The sequence below is a fragment of the Cervus elaphus genome, chromosome 18 (genome assembly GCF_910594005.1).
Source record: "Cervus elaphus chromosome 18, mCerEla1.1, whole genome shotgun sequence".
In the NCBI taxonomy this organism is placed as follows: domain Eukaryota; kingdom Metazoa; phylum Chordata; class Mammalia; order Artiodactyla; family Cervidae; genus Cervus; species Cervus elaphus.
In genome coordinates this window covers 86045743-86061719 of record NC_057832.1, presented here as the reverse complement: position 1 = coordinate 86061719, position 15977 = coordinate 86045743, and the positions used below count along the sequence as shown (strand labels likewise).

General features: G+C 41.9%; 1 protein-coding gene across 9 annotated transcripts in view; it reads right to left on the bottom strand.

Annotated features, from left to right (window-relative positions):
• GLI3 (GLI family zinc finger 3) overlaps positions 1-15977 on the bottom strand; it is a 305459-nt gene that overhangs the window by 72701 nt on the left and 216781 nt on the right. For all 9 annotated transcript variants that reach the window (XM_043872222.1, XM_043872221.1, XM_043872220.1 and 6 more), the window contains 3 exons: positions 3569-3782; positions 1999-2112; positions 302-442 (listed from right to left, as the gene is read on the bottom strand). In XM_043872222.1, coding sequence (XP_043728157.1) covers positions 302-442; positions 1999-2112; positions 3569-3782 — 469 coding nt within the window. The remainder of the gene's footprint in view (positions 1-301; positions 443-1998; positions 2113-3568; positions 3783-15977) is intronic.

Below are 15977 nucleotides of genomic sequence, written 5' to 3'. Positions count from 1 at the left end.
AGCTTACTATGACTCAATAACCATCAAAGTCGCTAACTCCAAATAGTGTTTTCTGGCTTACAGGATCAGAGTCATTACACTGTATTGAAGACTTTATTGAATTTTACACTAAGCTTTAGCTGACTGAACAGGTCAAGCACTGTGGCTCAGAGTTTTCTTTATTCTCAGAAAGTCATAAAGCCCTCTCCAGTTTGCCAGGCCACTAGCTAAGAAACCTGACTCAGCTCGGGGTCAGGGGAGCTGACCCCACCAGAAAGGTCACCTCGTTGTAAAGCCCCGTTCCCCAGCCCCCTTCACTCACATGCACCAGCTGCTCCTGGGTGTCGAACTCTCGAGAACAGCCTTCCCAGTGGCAGTTTGTCTCGTAGATGACTTCAGGCTCCTGTTTGCTTTCATCTTTGTCCCCTTCCTCCTTCACCAGGGTTGTCCCTTCTGGCTGTTCCTGAAAGGCAGGGAAGGGGGAAGCGAGGAGATAGAGGGGGACAAAAATCAGACACAATAGGAGGGCAGATAAGAAGAGAAAGGAGAAACTTGATGTAGGCTTGTCTTCCTCCAGGTGCAGTTTTTTTGGGGGGAAGTAAAATGGAGCCCAGGTCTAACAACTGTGTTTGTGAACTGAAGAAACCAGAGATAGAATCATTTTTGTGCTTTTTTTTTTTAAGATTTACCCAATACACCGTCAGAGGTCATTAACTTGTGATTAAAGACAATAATCCAAACCAGAATATTGGTGCGATGTTGAGGCCAAACTTTGTTATCCTGAGTACCAAGGTGGAAAAAAAAAAACAAAAATCTAAGATGTCATCTCTTAAGAAAAGCAATCAAACTAGGTCATGTAGTCTTTACCCAAAAGACTGGTCTTTCTCTTTCAGTTAAAGTCTTTTCAGCATATTAATTTGTTTATTCTCATAGTCTGGAATTCAGGGAAAGGGTTTACTGCTAATTCTAATTCTGTTCTCCCTGCCATTGGAGGTTGTAGAGGCACTCTGTGGATTTTTACAGGGATGATGTCTCCTTGGTTCAACTTCTGGTCTCCAAGGCTACACTCCCTGCCCAGGAGCCACAGCATCTAAAACTTGGCAGCATAGTCTTTTCTAGGTTTCTAAGGCAGCTTTGCAGAAATGAAAAGACAAAGAATTTCCAGAATTCTGGGAGATGATTAGGTGTGTAAATTCAGGATCTGACCTGCAGTTAGATGGCAAAAGCTGTATACAAGTGTTTAGGTATAATTAGCAAAATGTAAGAGCAAACCCATGACACACATTCATTCCATCCTTCAAGTGCTCCCTGAAAAGGAAACGTGGACTTAAGTTTGGGCTAAAACAGCTTGACAGTTTCAGGGTCCACATTCTGTGCACATCCGGACTCTTGTCTAGCCCCTATCTCAGGTGTTGAATTAATATTCATTGAGCTCCATATTGGGCACAGGGAACCTGAAAGATAGGGTGATGGGCATAACCTAAATATTTTTGAAACTGAGGCTCAGGATCTCAATAACAGCACAGACTAAACCGAAACTTAAACTTGTACTTTCAGGACTTTGGGTAAAAGCCAGAATTGAAACAACTTCAGATGATCATGTTAGTTGCGGCGGGATCCCTCCTGGCTCTATAAGGTCTCCTGGCCAGTGGGAAGTGGCAAAATAAGAACAAGAAAGAACATGATTATTGTGGAGAATATCCTTGGCCTGCCCTGCCCAGACTGAGAGCCAGGCACTCATAAATCAGGCCCAAGATCAGAGCCCAGGCCTGAAGTTTGTTTACATCCCTGATCAACAACAAATGCATCCAACCACTTACTCTATGAGCTCCAGTATCTACCCCACAGAGCTGCCTGCATTTTTGTGTGTTTGCTTCTGAGCTGGAGAAATAGTGTCAAACTCCAGACCTAGCCATCTGTCAAACACGTGTATACTGCCAAGGCCAAGAACACAGCAGACAAGCCGAAGCTGTGAAAGATGCCAGGCTAGATGGGGCCTGAGTCAGGCACCTCCCTCACCTGCTGGCCCCGTGGCCCTGGGCTGGGGAGATCTTCATCTGGTTTGATCTTGGAGCGTTTGTTGTGCACCAGGTCCCCTGTACTGCTCACTGCAGACTCACTCGTGGGCTTGTTCTGCGGGTCACATTGGCAGGGATAGAGACAAAAATTAGATTCTGATCAACGAGCAGGACCACAGCTGAAACACACAACTCAAGACGAGCAGGCTTCTTTGGCACTAGAGTGATGACAGATATGGCTCCTATTTCCAGGTAGGAGTTCAGAAAATGTGTTCACAGCTAGGATAATGAACTTATTTACAAACAGAAATTGCATTACAGATGTAGAAAACAGTCTTATGGTTACCAAGAGGAAGGGGGTAGAGGGATAAATTGGGAGATTGGGATCGACATGTACACACTACTGTATATAAAATGGGCTTCCCAGGTTGCGATAGTGGTAAAGAACCTGACTACCACATCAGGAGATATAAGAGACACGGGTTCGATCTTTGGGTCAGGAAGATCCCCTGGAGGAGGGCACAGCAACCTACTCCAGTATGCTTGCCTGCAGAATCTCATGGACAGAGGAGCCTGGAGGGTTACAACCCATAGGGTTGCAAAGCGTTGGAACAAGTGAAACGACTTAGCATGCTCGCACACATATATAACATAGAACTATTAGGGCCTACTGTATAGCACTGGACACTCTACTCAGTACTCTGCAATGACCTATATGGGAAAAGAATCTAAAAAAAGTGGATATATGTAAATGAATTCACTTTGTTGTACACCTGAAACATTGTAAATAACTGTACTGAAATAAAAATTGAAAAAAAAAACCTCAGGATGTTCATGAGGCATTCATGAGGCGTCTTCTTGTTTTTAATCATGACTACCAACTTCTGGTGGTTTTTCAAAGCTAGTGGAAAAGAGCTGGGATCCTGGGTTTAAACGAGCTCCAATAGTCTAGCACACAGGGACCGAATAACAGTAACCCATTCATGGGATGTATGTTTATTTTATTTATTAAAATTTTTAAAAATTTATTTTATCTGTTTTTAACTGAAGGATAATTGCTTTACAGAATTTTGTAGTTTTCTGTCAAACATCAGCAAGAATCAGCCATAGGTGCACCCATGTCCACTCCCTCTTGAACCTCGCTCCTATCTCCCTCCCCATCCTGCCCTTCTGTTTGTCACAGAGCCTCTGTTTGAGTTCCCTGAGTCATATAGCAAATTCCCATTGGCTATCTATTTTACAAATGGTGTTGTAAGTTTCTGTGTTACTCTATCCATGGGATGTATGTTTATTGAATGGACAACAGACCGCACAGGGTCAGAGGGAAGCCAGGTCAAGCAGCTTTTCCACCAAGGATAAAATGACTGGTGGAAGAAGCTCTTGCTTCTTGAGGAGCACAGACACGGCACAGTCAACAAACCTGAAGACAGAGAGCCCTCGGTGGGGTGGACAGGCTGCGGTACGGAAGCTGTGAGGATGCTATGGCCTGTGCGCATCCACAGCTGATGTGGCCCCCTGGCTTTCCTCTATGGTTCCCAAGACAAACCAGATCATCAAGATGTCTCTCTCACCTGTGAGGACTCGGAAGGGCCAGAGCTGACCTGGACGGGGTTCAGAACTGTAGGGATCCCGGGAATAGGCCTCTGGGTTGGGAAAGTTGGGGCGGGGTGGATGAGCGGAGGGCTGTGTCCAAAGGCTGAGCCTAAGCTCTGCTGTCGGCTTAGGATCTGCTGATGCATGTGGAGGGACACAGGCGCCGAAGGGTAGGTGAAGCTCAGGGCAGGGCTGCAGGTGGGAAATAGAGGGAAAACCATCATTCGCATGGGATGCACAGACCAGCTCACTTCTATATCTAGTTTTTCCTCCCAGGTCGCATCAGGGCTGCGTGTTCAAATTAAAAAGTAAAAACAATGACTGACCAACATCTCAAAACTTCCTAGAGAAAGGCAATGGCTTAGAAGGGACACACGTGGGTATGTGCACAGATACGCAGCCCTAAGATTCTGTACAACAGAAGCAAAAGGCATCGGCTCAATAACAGCTATTTATTGCAATAACAAACTTTATATAACAAAGAGAATGGGTGACTACATGCTTTATAGGACTTTGATCGGCTCCTCATCCTGTAAGTCCCCATGCAGGCAGCAATTCTTTTCATCTCAGCTCACCCTGCACACTTTCATATGTCTCCAGATCTTATTACAAGAGGAAAGAAAATCAATTGGTTAAATGTGTTTTGAACACCATGCTTGTCATATCACTCATTTGTTTGTAAAGATGGAAAGCTTGGTTCATCCAGAATGCCACCTAAAGAATTTCCATCAGTGCCGTCTGGTTACAGAAGCTGATGGATTAACCTCTCCCGGCTGAAATCGGTGATCAATGAGCTTCGATGGAGCAATATTCCAATGGGAAAGCATCGCTCCCTCTTCCAGCTAAAGAGCACTCAATGTCTATTAACGTCCATTATACATGCTAATACCTGTCACCACTTCATTATGCCCGAGTATTTCCCAGGCTACCGGAAGTTCTGAGGAAGCCACACTATGACCTTAAGATTTCTGGACGAGTAGGCAGTGCCAGATTGTTTTCTGCACCAGCATAGTTAGGAATCCAGTCCTCTTAAGAGAATGAAGTGCTCTTGAGGAATTTGCCGATGACTTTAAAAAAAAGCACAAAACGCTGTAAATGCATTCGTGAAAATTTCTTCCTTAAAAAAAAAAATACTCAGTGGGAAAATATATACATACATAGATCTTTTCTCTATCCTACTGTGTAAGATCCAGAAAGAATCAAGGTTTCTTGCAAAGTCAAAGGTAGAATTCATGAAAATTTTCCAATCTGGTGGGTTAATTACTATTGCCGCTAAGCGCATTAACTGAGAATATAATAATTACAATAACAAAATTCAAACCATTTCAACAACTTTAAGTAATAATGCTGAAGATATACTCACTTCATTAGTGTGACTCCACATTTTGCCCATTTGACTACAATCCATAAAAGGCAGTTTCAATGGGATTACATTACTATTATTTCTACAGAGAAACTTGCATTACAATAGCTTGCCCATTTAAGACTGAATATCATTAAGAATACCCTAGGAGAATTTCACGGGGCTTGGAGGAACCCTCCTTTCATTCTGTATTGTATTTCTTTAATAAAGGAGAGCAGAAACCTGGTGAAAACAGTCATTGTTCACAGTAAGTTAGGGAAAGATCAGTAATAATATTCCGCTTTTGCAGCGCTATAGTTTCTGCCAGTATTTCCGAAAGCAACCATGAATGATTACACCAAGACTTAGCAAAGGTAGCTGTGTGGATGATTGATAGGGCATTAATCAAAAGATGCATATCTGCCTCAGAATTTGTTCACAAGCTTTCTTCTAATAGCTGATTTCATGTTCACTGAGCTCTATGCCAGTTTGTCCAATTTATTTTTCGGTGTACAAGCCATTCATCAAAAAACACAATGATTTAACCCTCCCATCCCCCCCCTTTCTTTTGGTGAATGGGTATTCCTAAGTGTAACTACCTTATTCTGTTCATTAAAAAAACAAAGAAAAACTAAAAGATCCCATTACCTACATATTTACTATGTGATATGGACTCTGCCCAAAACTCCATGCACCTTTTCTGAGTTTCACGAGCCTGAATGATCAGGTAGGCTTAGTAAGGGGGCCCCTTGGGTCACGTACACCTCTAATTGCAGGGGGCCGAATATTGGGGAGCTCAAAAAGTCAGGACCCAATTAATAGTCAAGACTGTTAGAGGCAGTCTTTCCTGCCTTTCACAAGGCAGGAAATGCCATCAGTTGTGTATATAATGCAATTTACAACTGTTAATAGCCAGATAGGATAGGTCCATTTGTACTTTTAAAAAGCTGTAGAAGAAAAAAGGCAGGGCCAGCATTGGTGCTGCAGCACCCTGTCCCCAGGTGCGAAGTCTCTGACCTCAGCAGATGTAGGAAGGGCTGCAAGACCTTTCAACCCATGTGGGTTTTGTCCCTTTTGGGGCTGCATTTTCACTGTTCAAACCACAGAACAGGAATAAACACTGGCCAAAATCCATGTCAACTTTTAGATTCTAAGGGATATAAGAACATACAGAAGGGGCCAGCGAATTTTAATTTTTTTGAAATTTTAAATTTATTTTATCTTTTAGCAGTACTTTGAGGCATGTGGGATCTTAGTTCTCCAACCAGGGATCAAAACTGTGCCCCCTGCATTGGAAGCGTGGAGTTTTCACCACTGGACTGCCAGAGACGTCCCGGACCACCAAATTTTAGTGGTCCCTACTTATTCACAAGAAGTCAGCAACAGATACATTCTCTCCTCTATGTGCAAAGAGCTGGGTGATAGCAGACACAGGTAGAGACCTCGCATCACCCCACAAGAGCAGGCACTGCAGTCAGCTCCTGGGAGGAAGGCCACTTGCTCAGGATTACAAAGCCTGTGTAGGATTTGATGACAGAAGTGGATGTTTTTGGCTCTGTAGCAGCATCAGTGAATGAATTCGAGAGCCCAGTTGCCTCTCGGTTTTAGAACAGCCTGCGAGGTTGTCCCTGCAGTTGTATAAAGAAGCAGCAGAGGATGAGGGATGACTGGGTGCTGCATGTAATGTCAAGCAGAACAAAAAACATCACCATCCTCCCAAGAGCATGTAAAGAACCTCTGAGGACTTCCCACCAGTGGGAGGGGGCCGGGGACCAGGGCCACCACCCCCGTTCTCTGATGCCAAGTGAGCAGTCATCCTAAGCTCTATATCCCCGTACTCCTGTGTCCTTCCAGAGGCCAGCATGGCTGATCGCACTTGGTCACTCAGACTCCAGCTTAAATGTCACCTCCTCAGACACTGAGGCCTCCTGAGGCCAAGGCCCCATCTAAACCAGCCCCCTCCACAGCTCCTCATGGCATCATGCACTCCTGTTTGACAGCTGTGTTTTCACTGCAGGACAAGGCTCTCTGAAAACACATTTTCTCCCTCCCTCCAAATGTTAGGTTTGGGGGAGCTGGGCCCTGGCCTGTCTTGTTCTTCACTACCCCCTGGTGCCCAGAACACTGCCAGGAACAGGGCAGCCCCTCAAGATGAGTTGATGAGTGATGGAACCACTCTCTCAAGGTATGAGTTGCCATTACAACACATCACCACAAGTTTAGTTGTTTTAAAACAAAATATACTTGCTCTCTTGAGAAATACAAGATACAATCAAGATTGCTGGAAGAAACATCAACCACCTCAGATATGCAGATGATACCACACTAATGGCAGAAAGTGAAGATGAACTAAAGAGCCTCTTTGTGAGGGTGAAAGAGGAGAGTGAAAACGCTGAGCTAATATTCAACACTGAGAAAACTAAGATCATGGCAATTGGTCCCATCACTTCACGGCAAATAAATGGGGAAAAAGTGGAAAAAGTCAGATTTTCTTTTGTTGGGCTCCAAAAAGACTGTGGACAGTGACTGCAGCCATGAAATTAAAAGACACTTGCTCCTTGGAAGGAAAGCTATGACAAACCTAGACAGGATATTAAAAAGCAGAGACATCACTTTGCCAACAAAGGTCTGTATAGTCAAAGTCATGGTTTTTCAAGTAGTCATGTATGGATGTGAGAGTTGGACCATAAGAAAGGCTGAGCACCAAAGAATTGATGCTTTTGAATTGTGGTACAGAGAAGACTCTTGAGAGTGCCTTGGACTGCAAGGAGATCAAACCAGTCAATCCTAAAAGAAATCAACCCTGAATATTCACTGGAAGGACTGATGCTGAAGCTGAAGCTCCAATAGTTTGTGATGTGAAGAGCCAACTCACTGGAAAGGATCCTAATGCTGGGAAAGACTGAAGGAAAAAGGAGAAAAGGGCGACAGAAGATGTGATGATTAGATAGCATTACTGACTCAATGGATATGAATCTGAGAAAACTCTGGGAGACAGTGAAAGACGGGGGAGCCTGGAGTGCTACAGTCCATGGGGTCACAAAGAGTCAGTCAGACATGACTTAGCGACCAAACAACAACACTGCTCTCTTATAGCTCCAGAGGTCAGAATCCTCGAATGGGTGGGCAGTACTGCATTCCTCTGGAGTCTCTGGGCACCTGGCCTCTTCCTGCTTCTAGAGACTGCCTGCATCCTCAGCTCGTGGCCTCACCTCACTCCAACCTCCTGTGACTACCTTAACTCTGACACCATCCCGCCTCTCTCTTATAAGGACCCCTGTGGTTATATTGGGCCACCTGCGTGGTACACAATCATCCCTTCTTCCTAAAATCTTTAACTGAATCACAGCCACATAATTCCTTTTGCTGTATAAGATAATACACTTACAGATTCCAGGGAGTAAGATGTGGCATTTATGGGGGCCCATTATTCTGCCCACCCCCCTCAGAACAGTCACTTCAAAGAAAAGCAATTTGACGTTTATCAAACAGTGCAAAGCTAGTAACTAGATCTGTGCCTCTCTGTAGAATTTCAGTATTCGAGGACATGCTGCTGATTACAGAGGTTGAAATTGTTTTTGAAAAGTAAAGTTCAGTGGTAAAACAATCTGCCTGCAATGCAGGAGATGCAGAGGAAACCCAGGTTCAATTTCTGGGTTGGGAGAATCCCCTGGAAGAGGAAATGGCAACCCACTCCAGTGTTCTTGCCTGGAAAATCCCACGGACAGAGGAGCTTAGCAGGCTACAGTTCATGGGGTCGCAAAAGAGGTGGACACAACTTACTGACTAAATAACAACAACAAATTCCATTTTTAGAAACCCTGAAAATAAAGCTTGCTAAACAGTTCATATTTTGTTCCATAATTTCCTAGAAATATGAAGTACTGACATTGTTGAAATGTTTTATACATTTCTCTGTCTTGTTTCAAGAAGGACACAGTCCTTGGTCCACCTGAGCTATGTGACCTTTACATTTCTGCTCACCCTGCTCTTTCCAATGGATCAGTTGAAGAGCAATTAAGTTTATGTTCTGAATTTTAAATTTTCTTCACTCAACATTTAATAAGTGTAATTTAAAAATTCATAATAGCATTCAATTCTTTTCTAAATGACTACATGAAAGATGGAATAATTAAAAACACACAAACATTTTTATAAGAATGTGACTTACAACTGTTAATTTATATCAGTCAATAAGATCTGTAGAAAGTGTCAGATGGCCTAGATCCTCCCAAACAATGCGCTAACATACTCACAGTCCTTCTGAGATAACAACCCAAAAGTAAGTGTTATGGAGGAAAAGAAAGTGTCAAGGTCATAAAGTCTGAGGAGTACAGCCCCCAGATTCCCTGGAATTGTTAATACGTGAATGTGTGTTTCAAAAGTCCCACCTCAGGTATGGTTAGTGGCAATATTTGCAGGAGCTTCCAGAGAGACACTCTGAGAAACACTTTTCTAGGACAACAATTAGAATATTCTGTAATAACCTTTATGGGAAAAAGAATCTGAAAACAAACGAATATGTATATATGTATAACTGAATCACTATACTGTACACCTGTAGCTAACACACATTATAAATCAACTATATCCAGCAAAATTTTTAAAAAGTTAGAAAAGGAAAAAAAAGTTAGAATAAATTAATTAATGTTCATTTGCCCTGTAGTTTTCTCAAGAGAAGGAATTGAGAAAAATGTGAATTTTTGATCCCTTATCATTGTGTGGTGTCTTCATTCACCAAACATAATTTCTACCCATCAAAACCGATAATGGTTCTGGAAGATTTTGTTTTATATAATACCTGAGAGGAAGCACTCACGCCACTGCAGGCAGTGACTGGGGGACAGAATTCTAAATCACGATAACTACTGACTCAGTTTTCCTTTAAGTCTTTGCTCTGAGCTGAGCTAAAGTTCAGTTCTTTTAACTGAACTAAAGGAACTAACCAACTGAGCTAAAAGTTTTAACTCTGCTCTGCATTAAAAGTGATCAGCAAATTATTGTCTCAGTGGGAACCACTATTTTCCAAAACTTTAACATTAAAATTCCCAAAATCTGAATCACTAAGAAAGTTTTGATGCATTTATTCTCCATCACAAATCAGAAGTAAGGTTTTGTCAATATTCTTTCACAAAGTGGGGTCAAATTTTGCAAACTGGGTCTCCTCTTAATATCACAGTAAATAGCCCAGAAATCTCTCCCTTATCTGGAACTCTTTTGCCTCAGAGTTTCAACAACGGTGGCCAGTCTGGCTGGAATCTGGGGTCTAAGTAGAAAGAAAAGATGCTAAGCAACTAAAATAAATATTAATGTATGTAACTGAATAACTGAATCAGTTTGCAGTACAGCAGTAATTAACACAACACTGTAAATCAACTACCCTTCAATTTTAAACATTTTTAATAAATAAATACCATAAAATCCACTCCCTTATTCACTAATTCAATAAGTTTCCGCTGAGTACTTTTCACAGACCCCCTTTATATATCCAAAGAATAAAATAATTATTTGTAACTGGAAAGTTACATATTAATTATAATTGATACATATAACTTTGAAATGCATACACATGCTTGACTTTCACAAAAAATATTTTTCTTTTCACACCAAGAAAGTGATATGAGTCAACATTTGTACAGAACTCCTCTGACCTATCTGTAAATTCATAATAAATTATAGAAATGACATATAAGTGCGAGACACTAAAAGTTCATATTGTAGAATATCATTCGTTAAGGTGTACTCAACCCTACTATACATACAGGTATTTCAAAGTCATTAATATTCAAGTCAAATATATTAAAACCAGTTAAAAAGGCATGCAAGTTTAGGACTGACATGTACATATTGCTATATTTAAAACAAATAACCAACAAGGACCTACTGTAAAATAAATAACAAATAATTTTTAAAATTATAATAATAAAATAGCATTTGAGACAAATCCATAATGTATTTTAGAAACACTTCAGGAACTCTACATATAGTGGAGGATGAAAAAATTAAGATCATGGCATCCAGTCCCATCACTTTAGGGCAAATAGATGGGGAAACAATGGAAACAGTGACAGACTTTATTTTGGGGACTCCAAAATCACTGCAGATGGTGACTGCAGCCATGAAATTAAAAGGCACTTGCTCCTTGGAAGAAAAACTATGACCAACCTAGACAGCATATTAAAAAGCAGAGACATTATTTGCTGATAAAGATCTGTCTACTCAAAGCTCTGGTTTTTCCAGTAGTCATGTTTGAATGTGAGAGTTGGACTATAAAGAAAGCTGAATGCCGAAGAATTGATGCTTTTGAACTGTGGTGTTGGAGAACACTCTTGAGAGGCCCTTGGACCACAAGGAGATCAAATCCATCAATCCTAAAGGAAATCCGTCCTGAATATTCATTCGAAGGACTGATGCTGAGCTGAAGCTCCAATAATTTGGCCACCTGATAGGAAAAACTGACTAACTGAAAAAGACCCTGATGCTGGGAAAGATTGAAGGTGGGAGGAGAAGGGGACAACAGAGGATGAGATGGCTGGATGGCATCACCAACTCGAGTTTGAGCAAGCTCCAGGAGTTGGTGATGGACAGGGAAGTCTGGCGTGCTGCAGTCCATGGGTTGCAAAGAGCCAGACACGACTGAGTGACAACTGAACTGAAGAGGATAGGGGATGGACTGGATAAATTAATAATAGTACAATGAACAAAGCTGAGTGGTTCAGATGGTAAAGAATCTGCCTGCAATGCAGGAAACCCGGATTCGATCTCTGGGTCAGGACAATCCCCTGGAGAAGGGAATGGCAACCCACTCCAGTATTCTTGCCTAGAGAATTTCATGGGCAGAGGAGCCTGGTGGGCTATAGTCCATGGGGTCACAAAGAGTCAGACACGACTGAGTGATTAACACACACTAGGGGATGTATCCTGCTGTAGTCTTTTATGCTAGGAGTGTAAATAGAGCTGATTACAATATTTAAAAGAAATGTTTCTAAGTAAAAGTGAATTTTAAAAACCTGGAACTATAAGAAAGATGGCAAGAGGTTGGATCACCCAGTCATGTCATGCTTACAGGTCAAAGTTTCTATCTTACTGTTTAATGACTTGAGTCCACATGGCATCTACCCCATTCCCTAAAAAAAACATAGGTTTTCCTTAGAGCTGCATGGAACATCTCCTTCCACTGAGTCTCCATACCATGCGTCCTTTGTGTTAATGTGGGGTCAGGGTGAAGGGGGTTGCCTGGGACAGAGTCACTAATACTCCACGCATTTTATCTACATTGGCTTCAACAGAAAGGCTCATCATCAGTTTCCAGGTTCATCTCCAGAACACCTCCCTGACCTGGAGAACTCAGCATGGAGCTGGACTGGCCTGAGGTTGATGTGAGAACCACTGCGGGGTCCTGACGCGGGTGGTCACGGGAAAGCCCAAGTCACAAAGGCACCCTCTCTTACCCAAAGTGAGGAGGAGTGATGAATATGTGGCAGCTATAGATTCTTAAGAAATATTTTTTAAAGTTAAATCAATGCTACCAACCTATAAACAAATTTTTTCAACTGCCCTACTTGGTCAGTTCTGTTCAGATATGAATTTTTAAAAGACACTTAGAAGAAACACATGTGATGCTTTTATAATGCATTTCTTCAGGTTGGGCACTGGGATTAAGAAACTTCATGCTGCAGTCTAAATGCCCATTGACAGAGGAATGGATAAAGATGTGGTATATATACACAATGGAATATTCCTCAGCCATAAAAGAGTGAAATAATGCCATTTGCAGCAACATGGATGGACCTAGAGATGATCGTGCTAAGTGAAGTAAGGCAGATAGAGAAAGACAAATATCATGATATCTTTTAAATGTGGAATCTAAAAACACACAAGTGAACTTATTTACAAAAATAGAAACAGACTCCTAGACACAGGAAACAAAGTTATGGTTACCAAAGAGGATAGCAGGGCTGGAAGGAATAAATTAGAAGGCTTGGGATTAATATATGCACACTTCTATATATAAAATGGATAAACAGCAAGTACTTAATATATAGCACAGTGACCTATACTCAATATCTTATAATAATCCATAATGGAAAAATATCTGAAAAAGAATACATACGCACGTGCGCACGCACACACACACGCACACACACTCACACACTCACATCTATATAACTGAATCAGTTTGCTGTATACTTGAAACTAACATGGTAAATTAACTTCATTTACCACGAAGTTAGTGGTAAATGGTCACAAAGAGTCAGACATGACTGAACACAAGCACAACAACAACAACTCAAATCATGTAACCGACCAGTCATGCAGACATAGTTAGAAGAACATCATCGATTTTTTAAAAGCATTACCAGACATGATTATATTCCTATTATAAATAGCATTTCCTACCAATCCCTTTAGTCATGTGTCCCACTGGAGGATTTTTAAGAAAGAAAGAAGGGAAACAGAAAAGGAGATCCACAGTTAGACCCGGCAGGTTTGGCCAAGTAAGTAGCTAAGTGCCTTTGATTCAGTCCACAAACTTCCCAGAGCTCCCTGGTCTCTTAAACAACACACCCTCCCTGGGGCCCGAAGCCTTCCTATGGTCCTTGGATCAGCAGTCCACGACTGTACACCACCTGGTCCTGCCCACCTCCAACCTTGTGCTTTGCCTCATCTGCTACCTAGGCTGCTGCTAAGTCTCCGAACATCCTAACTTCATATCTGACTGGAGGCCTTTCCCTTCCATGAGTTCCATGAGGACAGGGATCGTGTCTCTCATTCATCCATGCAGCCCTCAGGCCTCAGCGACCAGCACACAGTTGAAATTGCAGTAAAATATTCGCGGAATAAGTGAGCAGTAGATTAAATGAAGTACTACCTAAAACCAATGGTCACATCTGGGAATAAATGAAAAGTATCCTTTTCAGTCAGGATTTATTATTTTCACTGATTCTGGGGGAAGAGAAGCTTGTTTCATAATTCTTAGAAGATGCAATCAGAGAGTTTTAAGGACTTTGGTTATTTGGCTCTGGATTCATTCATCTGTTCTTCAATGTTTCCCACCCAAGTCATTTCGAGTTGTTTCTCTGACACAAATGAGCTGACTCATAGCAGGTAACAAAGCAGCGTCAAGCTGCTGTGAAAGCTGAACTGGTTCCTACTCTGCTCAGGAAATGCACTGGACCTGCCAACTGCATCCTTACTCCAGGGGCCGCCAGCGGGGTGATGCTTCGGTTCTCTGGTCACCAGGCAGAGCTGGTCAGCACTGGCCACAGAAAACACACACTGATTTGTGAGGCTGCACTTCTGGGCCCTCAACTCTCATTTTCACCGAGATGTCTGTCCGAGCTGAGCCGGACCTGAAACTACTAAGGATACAAAGCCGTCTTCATTTTTGCCATTACACCCAAAGTGAGAAAGCTGTTAACTGGTGGGTTAGAAATGAATGGATTACTCCCTTCTTCATTTCATTTAGGTTTCCTAGAAGATGGAAGATGAGAGTCAGTTGAAACAATCTTTCCTCTAATGAGAGTTCTATTTCTAGGGGAAGGTATTAGCAGAGGTCAAACTATTTCTAATTTAACACTATTAACTGGATAAACACTGGCCTTCACCATACAGAGGATACAGACTGTACTGGATAAATGTGATTCATCAAATCTTAGATGGCATTTCTCAGGGTGATGGTGAATTTAAAACTTCTTGAGACAATATTTCACCACATCCTTTCCAAGTGCATAGAGTTATTTTTTTTAATGATTGTCTTAGTTATGATATAAAAAATACTTGTGATGTACATTTGGACAATATGTTTTAATAAGTCAGACATAATCAAGAACCATTTCTTAACATGTAAATGGGTTTTTATGAATAAATATGTGGTCTATATGGAATTTTTACAGCAGTCTAAATTATTAAGTAAATACATCAACATAAGAACCAAATGGGCTTCCCAGGTGCCACCACTGTAAAGAAACTGCCTGCCAATCCAGGAGACATAAGAGACAGGAGTTTGATCCCTGGGTGGGGAAGATCCCCTGGAGGAGGGCATGGCAACCTACTCCAGTATTCTTGCCTGGAGAATCCCATGGACAGAGGAGCCTGGTGGGCTACAGTCCATAGGGTCGCAAAGAGTCAGACACAACTAAAGCGACTTAGCAGGCATGCATGCAAGAACCAAATACAAACTGAAGATGGACATTTGCTTTTTTAGCCCTTTATTTTGTATTCATCCCTCTGCATTTCTATATATCTATCAACTTATGGATACATTACTAATCATACAGACTATAACTTTCTGACAACAAAAATCATTCATCCACCGCACAGAAAGTTCCTTTTAATAAGGAGGGTGATTAGAATTCTAATGGCTCATTAAAGAGCTCCTTCATTTATTCACTCCAGAAACATCTGTGGAGTGCTATCAAGGTGACTGGGCACAGATGCAATGGTGTGGGGAGCGTGGCCATGAACAAGGTATCACAGTCCTAGACCCTTTGGCCTTTGTGTCCTAGTGAGGGAGACAGATAGCAAACTACCAGATAAGCAAGTCAACGGGAATTTTAAACAGTGGTCAATGCTATTATCAGCCTCTTGGAGAAGAACATTGGAACTGGAACATGCGTGTGAAGGACACTTTTTAAAAAACTGAATGTGTGTCTTCACACATTGAAAAATATCTTTAGAAACTGAACTGACACCATTACTACATGCACTGTCCACATGAGAAGGAGATTAAGATTAGAAAACATGAAAAAGTCAAATGTAAAAGTCAAATGTGTCTGGTACAAATTAAAAAGCAAGTGATTGGACGGTGGGTCCTCTCACAAAGACCCTCTGTGCTTATGCGTAAAACAAGAGTAACACTATGCTTTCCAGAACTGCCATGAGATGAAATCAGTGAGAGCATTTCACACCAACCAAGCCCCTGGGTACAAAGCAGAGATGAGATGCATTCTAAGTTCACCTTCGCTTCTGCATCTTTCCCTCTTGAGAAAGTTACCCTGTGTAGATTTCTTCATGAGGCTTCCTTTCCTGTCATCCACCGGTCC